General features: G+C 46.3%; 1 protein-coding gene across 1 annotated transcript; it reads left to right on the top strand.

The window, feature by feature from the left end:
• The first annotated feature begins 9,380 nt into the window (after positions 1-9,380).
• Positions 9,381-11,372, top strand: KLHL34 (kelch like family member 34). Its single transcript, XM_009089706.4, has one exon. It carries the CDS (start codon positions 9,500-9,502, stop codon positions 11,285-11,287), a length of 1,788 nt encoding a protein of 595 aa, XP_009087954.1. The 5' UTR covers positions 9,381-9,499; the 3' UTR covers positions 11,288-11,372.
• The last annotated feature ends 1,143 nt before the right edge of the window (positions 11,373-12,515 follow it).

The following is a 12,515-nucleotide window of genomic DNA, read 5'->3' as shown; positions in this document are numbered from 1 at the left end:
AATGAAAGGTAGGTATAAGAAATGCTGAGAGAGATAATTTCATGTCTGAATAGTCTTAGGAAGTTGAGACCAGTAGCTGAGTTGAAGCTTTGCTGGAGCTACAGCTCCCACCTAGAGTTGTGTAGGGGACGTAGAAGGACTAAAGTTGTTTTGGGAAACCTGAACACTTTTTTATTCCTAACACAAATTTTCAACACTTATAACAGTGACAAGAAAATAATTTTCTCTTCCCTCCATCCACATTTTTAAAATGAGAAAGTAATTCTAATTTCCCAGCATACCATTAGCACCCAACACATCAAACCCACCCAAAAGGATAAGCAGAATGGAGATGTCTATTTTCATCACTGAACACATAAGCTTTTAAAAATAACATGCTGAGGGGGGCCAAGGGGAGAAGAACTTTACCCCCCACCCCTGCACATACATCCCATAGTGATGCCTGCTTTTATGGCAGTGCAGGCTGCCACAGGAAGCCAAGGTTAAATAGCTGAAGGTTGAATAGCCTGGCTCCCCTTGGTGGTGGCATTTGTGACCTTTAGAAGACTGTCCAAACCAGAAGCTGGTAAATATTTGTTTCTAAGAGAAACCCAAACAATTAAGAGCAAAAGGATTTATTGACTGCAGTGCCTTGCAGTAGTGGCCTCATGGGAGGGCAGTTTCCAGCACCCTCTGAGTGTTTCAAAAGTGCCCACTGCACTGTCCTGAACAAACTGGACAGTTTGGTGTCACCCTGATAACACAATCACAGCATTTTAGTAACTAGGAAGGACATTGTCATGAGGAGCAGTGGCCATTAGGATTGTTTAGGTGCCTGATGGGACCTTGGCTTCTAACTGCTCTTTCTGCCTCTGAAAGTGACCTGAATACTTTTGTTCCTGATGTCTTAGCTATGCCTATTTATCCTCTTGTTTGTCTTGTCAGTTGAGAATTTCAGTACATGGGAAACCACAAATAGCCTGTAGGAACTGAGGTTCTCTGCAATACTTTTTTTTTTCCCTGGATTTATAGCAATGTGTTGCAATTCCAGAAGCTGTAGAAATGCAGCATTTTCTCCAGTAACTCTTTTCTGAAAATAAGGGAAAGGTCAGGACAATGCCTGCTCTGACTAGCAGGGGTTAAAAAAAGAAATCAACCTTATTTTATTAATTATTTTTATTAATCATTTAATGAAACATTTCCAGAAGTTGAAGCAGTAGGAAACAATATTGCTTCTGGAGTAACCCAGGTGAGATCAGCAGGGGCACCCACATAACACTGCTCCCTAAAGCATCAGTGAAGGCTGCAGAATGGGAACATCCTAGCAGAGATTATTGCTGCCCTTCCCCATCCTTGCTCACTCCATACAAGCCCCTGACAATCTCTACAAAGCAAGAGTCAACCCATTAAAGTGCTGTAGGTAGAAACTCACCAGACTCTTTCTAGGAGACAAGGGGCTCAGTCGTAAAGGGTCTGATCTTTAAAATGACCTTTATTCCACTGGGAGTTGATTTTACCGTGCATATCAGGTGAGAAACACAGCATAAAAGGTTGATAAATTAAGCTGAGACAGCCTCCCAAGCTCCTCTGTGCCAACAAAGTTATGTGCTTGTTCTAGAGCTGATGGCAAAATTTCTATTGGCTTTGAAGGAACCAAAACCAGTCTCTATTTCCATATAACTCTGTAAACTTTGGACTGAAAAACACTTATTCAACCACAAGGGTCATTCGAAGAAAATTGCAAAATACAACTCCCTGCAGAAGATCTGTTAGACTTGTAAGAGCAATTTTATATCATCAAAGGCAAGTAAACCTGCTTGGGAAAAAAGAGACAGGTGACTTGTATGGAGATTGCTTTCATATTCTGTTTATACTTTCAACTTTTAGCCTCTAAACCACAGAAATATCAGGGTGTGCAGTTTGTTTGCACAGACTGTTTATTTTACATGTACAGCTGGTGTGTGTCAAAAGTGAGTGGATATGGCTATTTCAAGGTATGTCCTGAATTTGAGTGTTTTCTTCCCAGAAAATGCAGTCTTCAAACCCTGGAAATTATGTTATGGTGCTGATGTTGGGAAGTATGGGGCAATTTACCTAACAATATCCATTTTTCTGGCAGTTTTGACTTAGCTGCTGTAATGAAGTGCTATACCAGCAGTGCACAGTATCTGCCTGTATAATGATGGGCTGAAAGTCTGCCTCCAGTCTAATTTGTGAAGTTGGTATTTTGACTTTTCTTTTGGTGTTTTTTTGGTTTTGTTTCCTTTTGTTTTGGTTTTGTTTCAGGTCCATCTGTCCTCTTCACCTGCTTTTTCTTCACTTGTCTATGGTTTCCTTTCTTGGGGGTGACAGAAGAACCAACACAGAGCAATGATTTTCCCACTTCAGGCAGAATGCAAAGGCCCCTGAAAACTCTGCTGTTGTCCCAGGAAGATGCTGCTGCACTGGTGCACGCTGCTGGGGCTCAGGGCATGAGTGGTCACTCCTTTCAAGAGTCACTTATGTCAGTCCTCATCCTGGACAGATGAGACTAAAATAAACCTGCTGAATATAGAACAGCCTTTCAAGCTGTTTTGGGCATACTGTGTGTGTTTTTTCTCTGCAGACAAGACAGACTATGTGGGAGGTTTTTTTCACTTTCATGATGGAGTCAGGATTTGCATTGTTCCTGTCATAAGAACTCCAAATTAGAATTAATGAAAGTGACCTCATAGTCCATTAGTTCTTGGAGAGTGCCTTGGAGATGAGGCTTTAGGCTCACTGCTATCCACAGTTTGTGTGCATGCCCAGCTGGCATCCAGATGATACCAGGGAAAGAGGGGAGATAACTGGAATCCTGCATGGTCTGCTGGGACTTGGGCCTGGGGAAGAAAATTTGGTATACACAATTTCAGTAACTACCCTAGGAATTGCTTTCAGGAGTGGAATTTAGAGACTGTGTCTGGTGTGGAGGGAGTTGTCTCTCTCCCTTTTTGGTGAGCAGGGCCACCAGTACTTTATGCCACTATGGATTGGCTCTGAGATCAGCCTGACAAGTAATCAGAGAAGCTTTCTAGTCACACATCAGTCAGGAACTCATGAAGATTAGGGGAAGTAAGTGACACACATTCCATCAATGCCTTTGTCACACTCCAGTATGGCTTTATTCAGTCAGAGTCATTGAGGTAAAAAAGCCCTTTAGACACCTGGGGGTTTGTCATCCATCCTTCATCCTTTGGCATGTGCAGTTAATTCCAGCTGCACTTCACCCATGGGTGCTCTCCCACTCTCAGACTTTGTGAATAAATGAAAAAGGATCATCAGGTGCAGGTGCAATCCTTTCAGTCCCAAGGATAAGCCTGAGACTTACACGACATGGAGGGCCCAAGCCCAGCTCACTGAGTGCTGTGGTGGTGCTGCTGACAGTGATCACAGCAATGATGACAATGGTGTGCAGACTCTAGGAACACTTTCAGGGATCAGCTGACATCAGGATCTCCTTGTCCCATGCAGTAACAGCAGCTGATTGCACTGTAACCTTTACTTGGCTCACCAACAGTCCATGTCTTGGAGAACATTTGCATGCATGTGGATTAGGAAATCAAAGAGGATGGTAGAGCTGAATCCTAATAGCTCTTGTGAAAAGCACCTTGGTTTCAGAGACATGCAGCTTTTCTTCAACACTGCAGCTTTACTTCATCTCTGTGGTGTCCCAGTACAGGAAAATGTCAGTTTTCTCCTCTGTGGTCTCAGAGCTCTGGTTGTGCCTTACATCTCTATCCCTATAAAACCTCATCCTCCTTCTAATTACAAATAAGTGCATTCAGAGATGTTTGCACTGTGGGAGGCTAGTCCCCATGTCCTTATCCTTTTCTTAGCCCTGAGGTGTGTATCCCAGTTGTGGGGGTTTTGTGCTGGATGCATGTATCACCATGGAGATCAGGCCAGGGTGGCCTGGGCAGTGTGCGGGGAGCTGCTGGCTGTGTGTCCAGCCAGGGCAGGAGGGAGAGCCCAGCTCTCCTGCCCAACTGCAGCAGTTGTCACTACATGTACCCAAGCAGAAAAGGGCTGGGAACACAGTTCAACCAGCCCCAAGGTCTTTGGGAGGCAGGAATGCCACATGGGAGTCAGAAATGTTCCTTCTATAGCAGGGGGGCTTCCATATGTGCAGAAGGGATCCATGAGCAGAGCAGCATCAGCCAGGGCAGTGCATACCCATGGGGTGCAAGGTCAGCAGCCAGAGGTGCCTGTGAGCATCCCTGGTGGATGCAGAGGGAAGATGCCCCTGGGCAGGGGTTGCAGGTCCCTCTCTGCCCCAGCAGCAGCACAGGCAGCACTGCTTGCCCAGGGGTGAAAGCCAGGGCTCAGTGCAGAGCATCTCTGGTGCCACCTGGCCATCCCAGGAACAGATGAACCCCAAGCAGCCCTCCACCCTCAGCTGTGAGATGCTGTGAAAGCTATTAGTGCATCTCTTCTGAAATGGGCTCATTAAAATACACATTCTCCTTCATTATCCTGTGGCTGCAGTGCCTGACTCATCCCACTGCAGTTGCTCTGGAATGGGAACTCTAGTTTAAAATTTTCCAACTTGTTTTTTATTCACCAGGGAAGCTCATGTCTAACCCACTGAGATGGCAGTGGAAGCTGGAACAGCTTCTGTCTTCATGGGAGGCAAACAAAACCTGAAAAAACAAGGAGAGGAGATAAATGAGGCACTGTCTGACTGAAAGTCTGGTATTTCATGCTGCCTTTCACAAATTGACACAGGATGCTTTCTTACAGGTGTAGCTCGTGCTGGAGTAACCCAGCTGGGACATGGCCACTCCCAGCCCAGGTGTGCCAGTGGTATTTCCTCCTTTCCTGCTCTTTTTCCACAGAACACAGAAGAATGCCTCACAGCCCTGGCTCAGCAGCCTTGGTCCTGCAGCAAGCTCTGGCTGGGATCCCTGCTCTGACTCCTGGCCCTACCAAAGCTCCCTTCTCCCCACGGGCACTCAAAGCCTTTGCTGCCAGCACTGTCCCCAGACACAGACCCCTCTGAGCTGGCACATGGGTGGATACAGGTGCTGAGGGTTTGCAGAATTTCTCTGCCAGGCTGGGGAGGCACTGCCTTGTGCTGCCTCCCTGCTCCCCAGCTCACAGGGACAGTGTCCTGTGGGCACCTCTCAGACAGTGCTCAAAGCCACAGGCAGCCCCAGCCTCCCCCTGCCCAATGGAAACCTCACAGCCCAAGCCCACCTCCAGCAAGCTGGGAACCTTCTCATTTGCTTTTACACACAGACATGATCTCACCAGACATTGCTTTTAGCTGCAAGAAAATCCCTCCCTCTTACTGTTTTGCTCTTAAGGACTGCTTTCCTGGGCTAAACATCCTCTGCCTTAAATAGATGTGTTGACCCAAATACTACTGTGAATGATTATTCAAGGATGAAGAACAGACTGTAGTCCAAAGATTTTTGCAAAACAACTTAAACCAATATGATCTTTCTGATTAGCACTTCTAGGAAACCTGTATGGCTGTACTTATTACTTGGCTCATTTTGCTGATATTTGTTCATGCACTACATAATCAAGCATCTGAAATATTTACTCTGCTGTCCTCTGGACTGCATTGATTTCTTTTGGAACAAAATGTAGCCTGGTAATTCTCTGCTGTGGACTTTTACAATGAATATTTTACAGTAAGCCACTTGTTAGTAATGAGCCTAGTATAACTTGTACAACTCTTTTTATGATCTTTACCCTTAAAAAATAATTGGCAACATTTAAAATAATAACTCAATTGTTTATTAACCGATGGTCTACTTGCAATATTAAACTGAACAAGGCATTGTAACTTGGGCCATTTTTCAATTTTCTATATCAAAAAACCTCTGCATGTGTGGAAGCCAACATTTTTCACAGCACGCATCTGAATGCTTTTTTTTTATTTCAGACTGCCTACTGTAATAGAGCAATCACTTCAACAGAAAATATGCTGAAAGCCTGAAATCTAAATCTAATTTAAAGTCTAAATTATGCACATGATTAAAAATGTATTATCTATTCCCAACAAATCAGTATCATTGAAACACTAATATTTCCCTAATTTTAAGCACCATCTAGTGAGTCAAACATTAGATCTGATCTTCCCAATTATGCCCAAGGAAAATAAGATCCTGGTTTGACTGCATCCCACTTAGTGCTAGGTCCCCTGCTGAGATTTGTAAGTCAGCTGTTCAGTCACCGTCTGTTCTCTCACTAATGGACATTAAATATTCTTCCAAAGGTGCTGCAGACCTGAGCTTCTGCATGAAGGTAATTTGTTTGTTGACAAAGGAGGGTCTTGGCTGAACAGGCTCCCTAGTTAGACAAGGCTAACTGCCTGGAAGTGAAGCAAGGAAAAACCTCATTTTGATAATGATAATTTTTTTCTATCCCTCCAGAGCAAGGGACTGGAAAGAAAGTGGTTTTATTTCAATTATAAGCCAAAGGAAAAAGATCTCCAGGCAAATAAACAGCTTTATAAGGATCATGATTGTTACTACTTCCATTAGCTGGCTTGCCATGAAGATGAAGTAGGTCTGAGAGAGAATAGCACAGCAAATCTGCATACAATTATGGGACCTGCTTACCTGGCACTGGTGTTAAATCAGTTCAGTTACACCAGCTCCAGCAGCTGACCTGTATAAACAGCCACCCACAGCTGGAATCCGTTTGGAAAGCAAGTGATGCACAGCTGGCTGGGTTTACATGGAATCACTCTGGGCACAGGCAGGGAGGCTCAGGCTGAGCCTTGTTTGGCCTCTCTGAAATTACAGAGCTTGTGGCTGGAGCTGTGCTGGTACTTTACACATTCCAGCCAGACTGGTGCAAGACCAGGCAGAGCCTTGCGGGGGGTGAGGAAAGGGCACATTGCCTTTGTCTGGAGTGCCCCACCTGGGAGGCAGGAGTGTCATATGGGGGTCAGAAATATTCCTTGGCTGCTGCTGGCAATACCCTCCATTGGCCAAGCCATACATTTGACCTCTTTCTGGTCAAATCTGGATACAGGGGAAGTGGATGGATTTCTGTGTCCTCAGTCCCCAGGTACTCCATGGTACCAGCACATGCACTTCAGCAGTGCCCTGGGGCTGGTGGCCCCACAGCAGAGCATCCCTGTCCTGTGCATGGGGTCTCTCCTGGTGCTGCACCCCCAGCCACCCACCCAGCCAGAGTTCACCTCTGCTGTGCTGCATCTGCTTGGGAGGTCACAGTGAGGGAAGTTGACAACCTGGCCTGGGCCACAGAGGCCTCTCTGCTGTTCTGTTTTTGGTTTTCCCCATTTCTCCCTGTGTATCACTTCTGGAGGGGTCAGAGCAGTTATGGCAGCACAGGCTGGTGGAGGACAAGGACTGTTGACTTGCACTTCAGGCTCCAGGGAAATTGTGAACAGTGCACACCTGCTATTTCAGAACAGGGGAGGTTTATCTGCACCTCATGCTACAGAAATCTGGTCCCTGGTGGGGTTTAACTGGGGGAAGCAGCACCTCTGTGAGTGGGAGCATTTAAGGCCTGGTCCTCTCATCACCAGGACTCATGACTGCCAAGGGGTGACAGAGCCACCTGGCCTTTGGTCTCTACTTCCAAAACAGGAGAAGTATCAAAACTGAAGCTTGGAATAGACTGCACAGTTTCACTAACACCTGAAATACCTTAGAGTTGTCCCAGCATGGACATTGGCAAAACTACTGGGAAAAAGAAACATGCACCCCTTTTCTCCTTCATCCCTACTGCCCATACATGTTTTGCTAGCAAAGGGCAAGATCCTGATTTGTGGTCTACAAAGTCATGATGGAAAGTGGATTCAAGCAGGACATCAATTTTCAGAGCTCTACAGCCACAAAAAGTGATGGTTTTGGAGTCCTTCCCCACAAACAGAGCAGAGCATGTGTAGGAATCAGTCTGTTTAGCAAGACAGTTCAAGCTCCCTGGAACAGTCACACAGCATGCACAGTCCATATTAGGATCCAGTCAGCTCCAAACACTGCTCAGCTACAGGGGTAAGCCAGAATTTAATGACATCACATAAATAAATATAAACAAATACACTAAAAAGGCTTTACCTTGGGCTTAAGCAAAAATCGAAATTTTCCAGTCCTGTGGGATCCTTCTCTGCTCCCAAGTCTGCTGGCTCACAGTGCAGCAAAATGATCAGGCATTTATCAACCCTGGGGAGATCTGCAAGTCCTGAGGGTGTTTGATTTGGAAAGAAAGGTGTCGGGAGGAGATTCCTGAACATCTTCACCCAGAGTTACGCAGGGAGAAAAAAGAAGAAATAAAAACGAGCTTTAAGAGGTCAGAATGTGTAGCCTGCCCAGAGCTGCTATTCCTGGTAGAAATTAGACCCTGAAGTGCCCAGGTGAAAATCAGGGATAATCCCTGCATAAGTGCTTCTAATTGGGACAAACTGAGAGTGAGAAAGTTGAGCAAGACAGCACTGGCCCACCCCTGGGGGCTCCGGGTTTGTTCCCAGCCGGTAACTGAGAGCACAGTTATGCAAAGCCTCCTCTATAAACAGAATTTGGTTTATTATGGCCGAACTGGGGGAATCTATTTTGGTCACCACTCTGTGCGAATGTGTTACCCTTGTGATTTCCAGCCAGGTCATTCCAAGTCAGCTGCTTTGGCCGTGGCTGTCGCTGGAAGCTCCTCTGTCCGCCCAGTCCCTGCCCCATTTCTCAGCCAGCCAGGGTTGGCTCCCAGGCGAGGGGACGAGGGGATGAGCCCGTGGCTATTCTGGTAGCTGTGAGCTATGGAGGTGTCACGTGAAGCAAAGAGCCAGAAATGCGTGTCAAATCGAACCAGTGACTAATCACGGTATTTTGGTTGTCTTAGTGGCTGCCGGGGAAAGATTTATGGGCTCAGAAAATCTTCCCGTAATAATCCCTGGGTGCTGATTTGATCTTTGGCCGAGGCTTCCCAGGGCCGTGCGGAAAGGGTACGGAAAGGGGACAGAAAGGGGGCTGCTGTCCCGGGGCAGTGACGTCTAAAGCGATTGGAGTTCGAAATACAAACAAGAGGAGAGAAGTCCGCGCTCTCTTCTCATCTGTGTCTGCTCAGAGCCACGCGCTGGCAGCCAGAGAGGATCCCTGTGATCTGCCTGTGGAGCAAGAAGGGTCGGGGGTGACGGCTGAGCAGACACGGAGGGCCATTTACTGGGACCGTCATCCAGCTCCCTCATCTGTCACCTGATGGCCAGCCAAGCAAGTGCTCGGCACAGCTGTGGACCCTTCATCCTTGCGCAACCTGTGGAGGCAAGAAAAGTAAGCATCCTACAGCTGATACACGTTCAGCTATTTTCTCTATAAAGGAATGAATTGAATTCACTACAAATCTACTAACTGTCCCCCTATGCCAGGCAAGAGACTGACTTGGTTTTTTCGGGTTGGGCTGGGCTTTTCTCTAACAGCTGGAGGTCTGCTGGGCATTCAAGCAATGGCTGTTGAGTGAGGCAGCTGTCTCAATATCTAATTGCATTTTAGCTCTAATAGCTCAAGGGAAAAGCATTGCATTGTCTGCCATGAGTTACTTCCTGTCCTACTGCAAAGCACACTGCACCGCCGTGCTCGCCCAGTACCAGAGCCTGAGATCAGAGGGCTTTCTCTGTGACATTCTGCTGAAAGTGAAAGAAAACGAGTTTCCTGCACACAAGTCCTTGTTGGCGTGCTCCAGCGACTACTTCCGAGCCATGTTCAAAAGTTATACCCAAGAGTCTAAAGCCAGTGTCATTCACCTACAAGTTGTCTCACCCACTGGGCTCCAGCACATCCTGGATTTCATTTACACATCCTTGCTGCCCCTTTCCTTTGAAAGCCTGGAGGATACCTTGGAAGCTGCAAGCTATTTGCAAGTGACTGATGCTATCAGCTTGTGCAATCAGTACTTAGTGAACAATCTTGCCTTGGAAAACTGCTGCTACTCTGCCAACGTGGCCAGGAAGTTCTACCTGCCAGATGCCCTAGCAGCTGCAGAAAAATACATTATCAAAAATGTCTGGAAGCTGCTGGACTTGGATTTGTCAGGACTTCTCGAGCTGAACTTCAGGTCTTTGCTAGCAGTGATTCAATCAGCAGACCTCCCCATGGTGGAAGAATGCCGCCTGTTGAATCTTGTCCTGCTGTGGTTGAAGCAGGATAAATCCAGGCTGGATCATGCAAGCAGCCTTTTAGAGCACATAAGATATGGTCTCATCCCAGTGGAAGAGCTGAGAAAAACCTACACACAGTCAGAAGTGTCCCTCTCAGCAGGTATTAAGTGCATGATCATAAAAGCAATAAATTATCACACATCTGTATACAAACAGCCTGTCCTGCAGGATAAGTCCACCACACTGAGGAACCAGAAAACTCGGATCATTCTGCTGGGGGGAGGCACAGCAAGTGAGGGGCTGGTCACCGATGTGGTGGCCTTCGATGTTTACAATCACAAATGGAGAACCCTCACCCAGCTGCACGACAGGGTGCAGAACCACAGCGTGTGTGTGGTGGGGAACTTCCTCTATGTCCTGGGTGGGGAAATACAAACTGCTACCCTGGGTGATGCTAAAACTGGAAAGACCTTATTGGTTACAAACAAGGTCCATCGGTATGATCCAAGATTTAACACATGGACCCAAATCACGGCAATGCTGGAAAAGAGATGCCAGTTTTCCTGCTGTGTCCTAGGCAAGAATATCCTTGCCATTGGTGGAAGGGGTGAGGACGGGTCGCTGCATTCATCTGTGGAAGTCTATGACATCAGCAGGGATAGATGGACCAAGGCCAGGGAATTGCCATGCAGGATACATGGTCATGCCAGTGCTGTTTGCAAGAACACCATATACATCTCTGGGGGCAAGTACTCGGCCCCAGCCAGCACAAGCAATGACGTTTATTCTCTGAGCTCGCTTGAAGGGCAGTGGGTGAAACGTGCCCCAATGAGCATTGCTCGGTTTGGGCATCAGATGGCAACGATCAGGGGATCCATATTCACCTTTCTGGGATTATATGAACCTTTCTCTGAAATAGAAAGGTATGACCCAGATCAAAACCAATGGACTCGGCTGAAACCACTGGTCTACGATCGATTCTCCTACGGCCTGGCAGTGGTAGAGGAAACAGCTCTTCTTATTGGGGGAAAGAAGTGGCAAAACTCCCTGGAGGTCTCCACACAAGACGTGGTTGGCTATGACATTGACAATGATGGCTGGGAAGAGATCTGCAAGGCCCCTCTGCCCTGGTGGGGGCTGCAGTGTGCCGTGCTCCAGCTCTCCGAGGTGGCCGAGGAGCAGGACAGTGACAGCCACCAGAAGAAGCTGCCCAACTGCTGAGCTCCTGTGCTGAGGAATGTCCATCCCAGGAGATGAGCGAGCAGGGCAGCCCTGGAGAAGAAGAAAATCGCAGTGGCTCTGAATGTGAGAGTGGAAGTTTTGCCTGGATAAGCCAAATTCTTGGTGGAAACAAGCAAGAAAATCTGTCTCCAGCACAGGAAACACATCTAGGATTTATAAAGCTGGAAGCTGATCTCACTGAGCAAGTTTGTAGCAAGTAGCATGCTTAGAGACAATGAGTGAGAATTGTAATCCTTGACTTTTGGATAATACCTAGCAATTAGTAGGTGTTGCAAGTGGGATTTTTCAAATATTAAAAAATATAATCCGTCTTTTCTGTTTTCTTAATCAGAGGTAATTTTCCCAGCTGGTAAGTGCTATTGAGTTTTTATGCTATAGCTAAGCAAAAGGAAAGAGAGCTGTATAAAGACTAGAAAATTGATGCTAGTAGCAAGTATTGCCAAGGAAAAGGTATAATTCGATATACTACTTACAAAGCAAGAATGTCTTAGATAACCAGCATAAAGTTACTGGACAGAGGCATGGACTTTTCACTGTGTAGACTCAGCTACAGCTGAAAGTTAAAACAGTGTTTGTTCGATAGAAGTCATTTCTCCTCAGTGGCTTTTGTTGTAGAACACCTCCCAGATGTTTATTTTGTGTTATTTTAAAGATGCACACTACTGGTGATGTTCATTTCTTTTGTGTCCGAGCCCTGTGTTAGCTTAGACAGCCAGAGCTGAGTGGGTATCCTTATCCTTAGCCTCCAAGAGGCTTCTTACAGGAGTAACAAGCTGTCACTGACACCTTGGTGCCATACACTGTTTTATCACACCTGCTCATAAGGGTAAAACTCTTGGTTGCTGTTGAATTGCTACAGGACAGAACCCTGCAATCAGAAAAGGTTTACTGTTCATCAAAGAGTACAAAGGGGAGGGAGGTGATTGAAGGTTTTCAGAAGTCTGTACTCAGTGTCTGCCTACATACAAATCAGCAATAGTGTCACTCCCTTTTGGCCACACTGGCAGCGTTTGAAGTCACACCGGGGCACTTTAAGATACATGGATATGTGAAATGCAGACAAAATGGTCAGATGCCACAGAATCAATCTGGTATGGAGTAAAGTGAATCTCGAGCCATAAATGTTCATTTAAAAGCTAAATTTATTGTACTTCATTTTACAGTGTTCCCTTTCTAGGCTGAGAGTTAATACAATAAAAATATATAT

This window comes from Serinus canaria, chromosome 1 (genome assembly GCF_022539315.1).
Source record: "Serinus canaria isolate serCan28SL12 chromosome 1, serCan2020, whole genome shotgun sequence".
NCBI classification, from domain to species: domain Eukaryota; kingdom Metazoa; phylum Chordata; class Aves; order Passeriformes; family Fringillidae; genus Serinus; species Serinus canaria.
The sequence above is the reverse complement of the archived record's forward strand: the minus strand, read 5'-3'. Positions and strand labels throughout refer to the sequence as shown.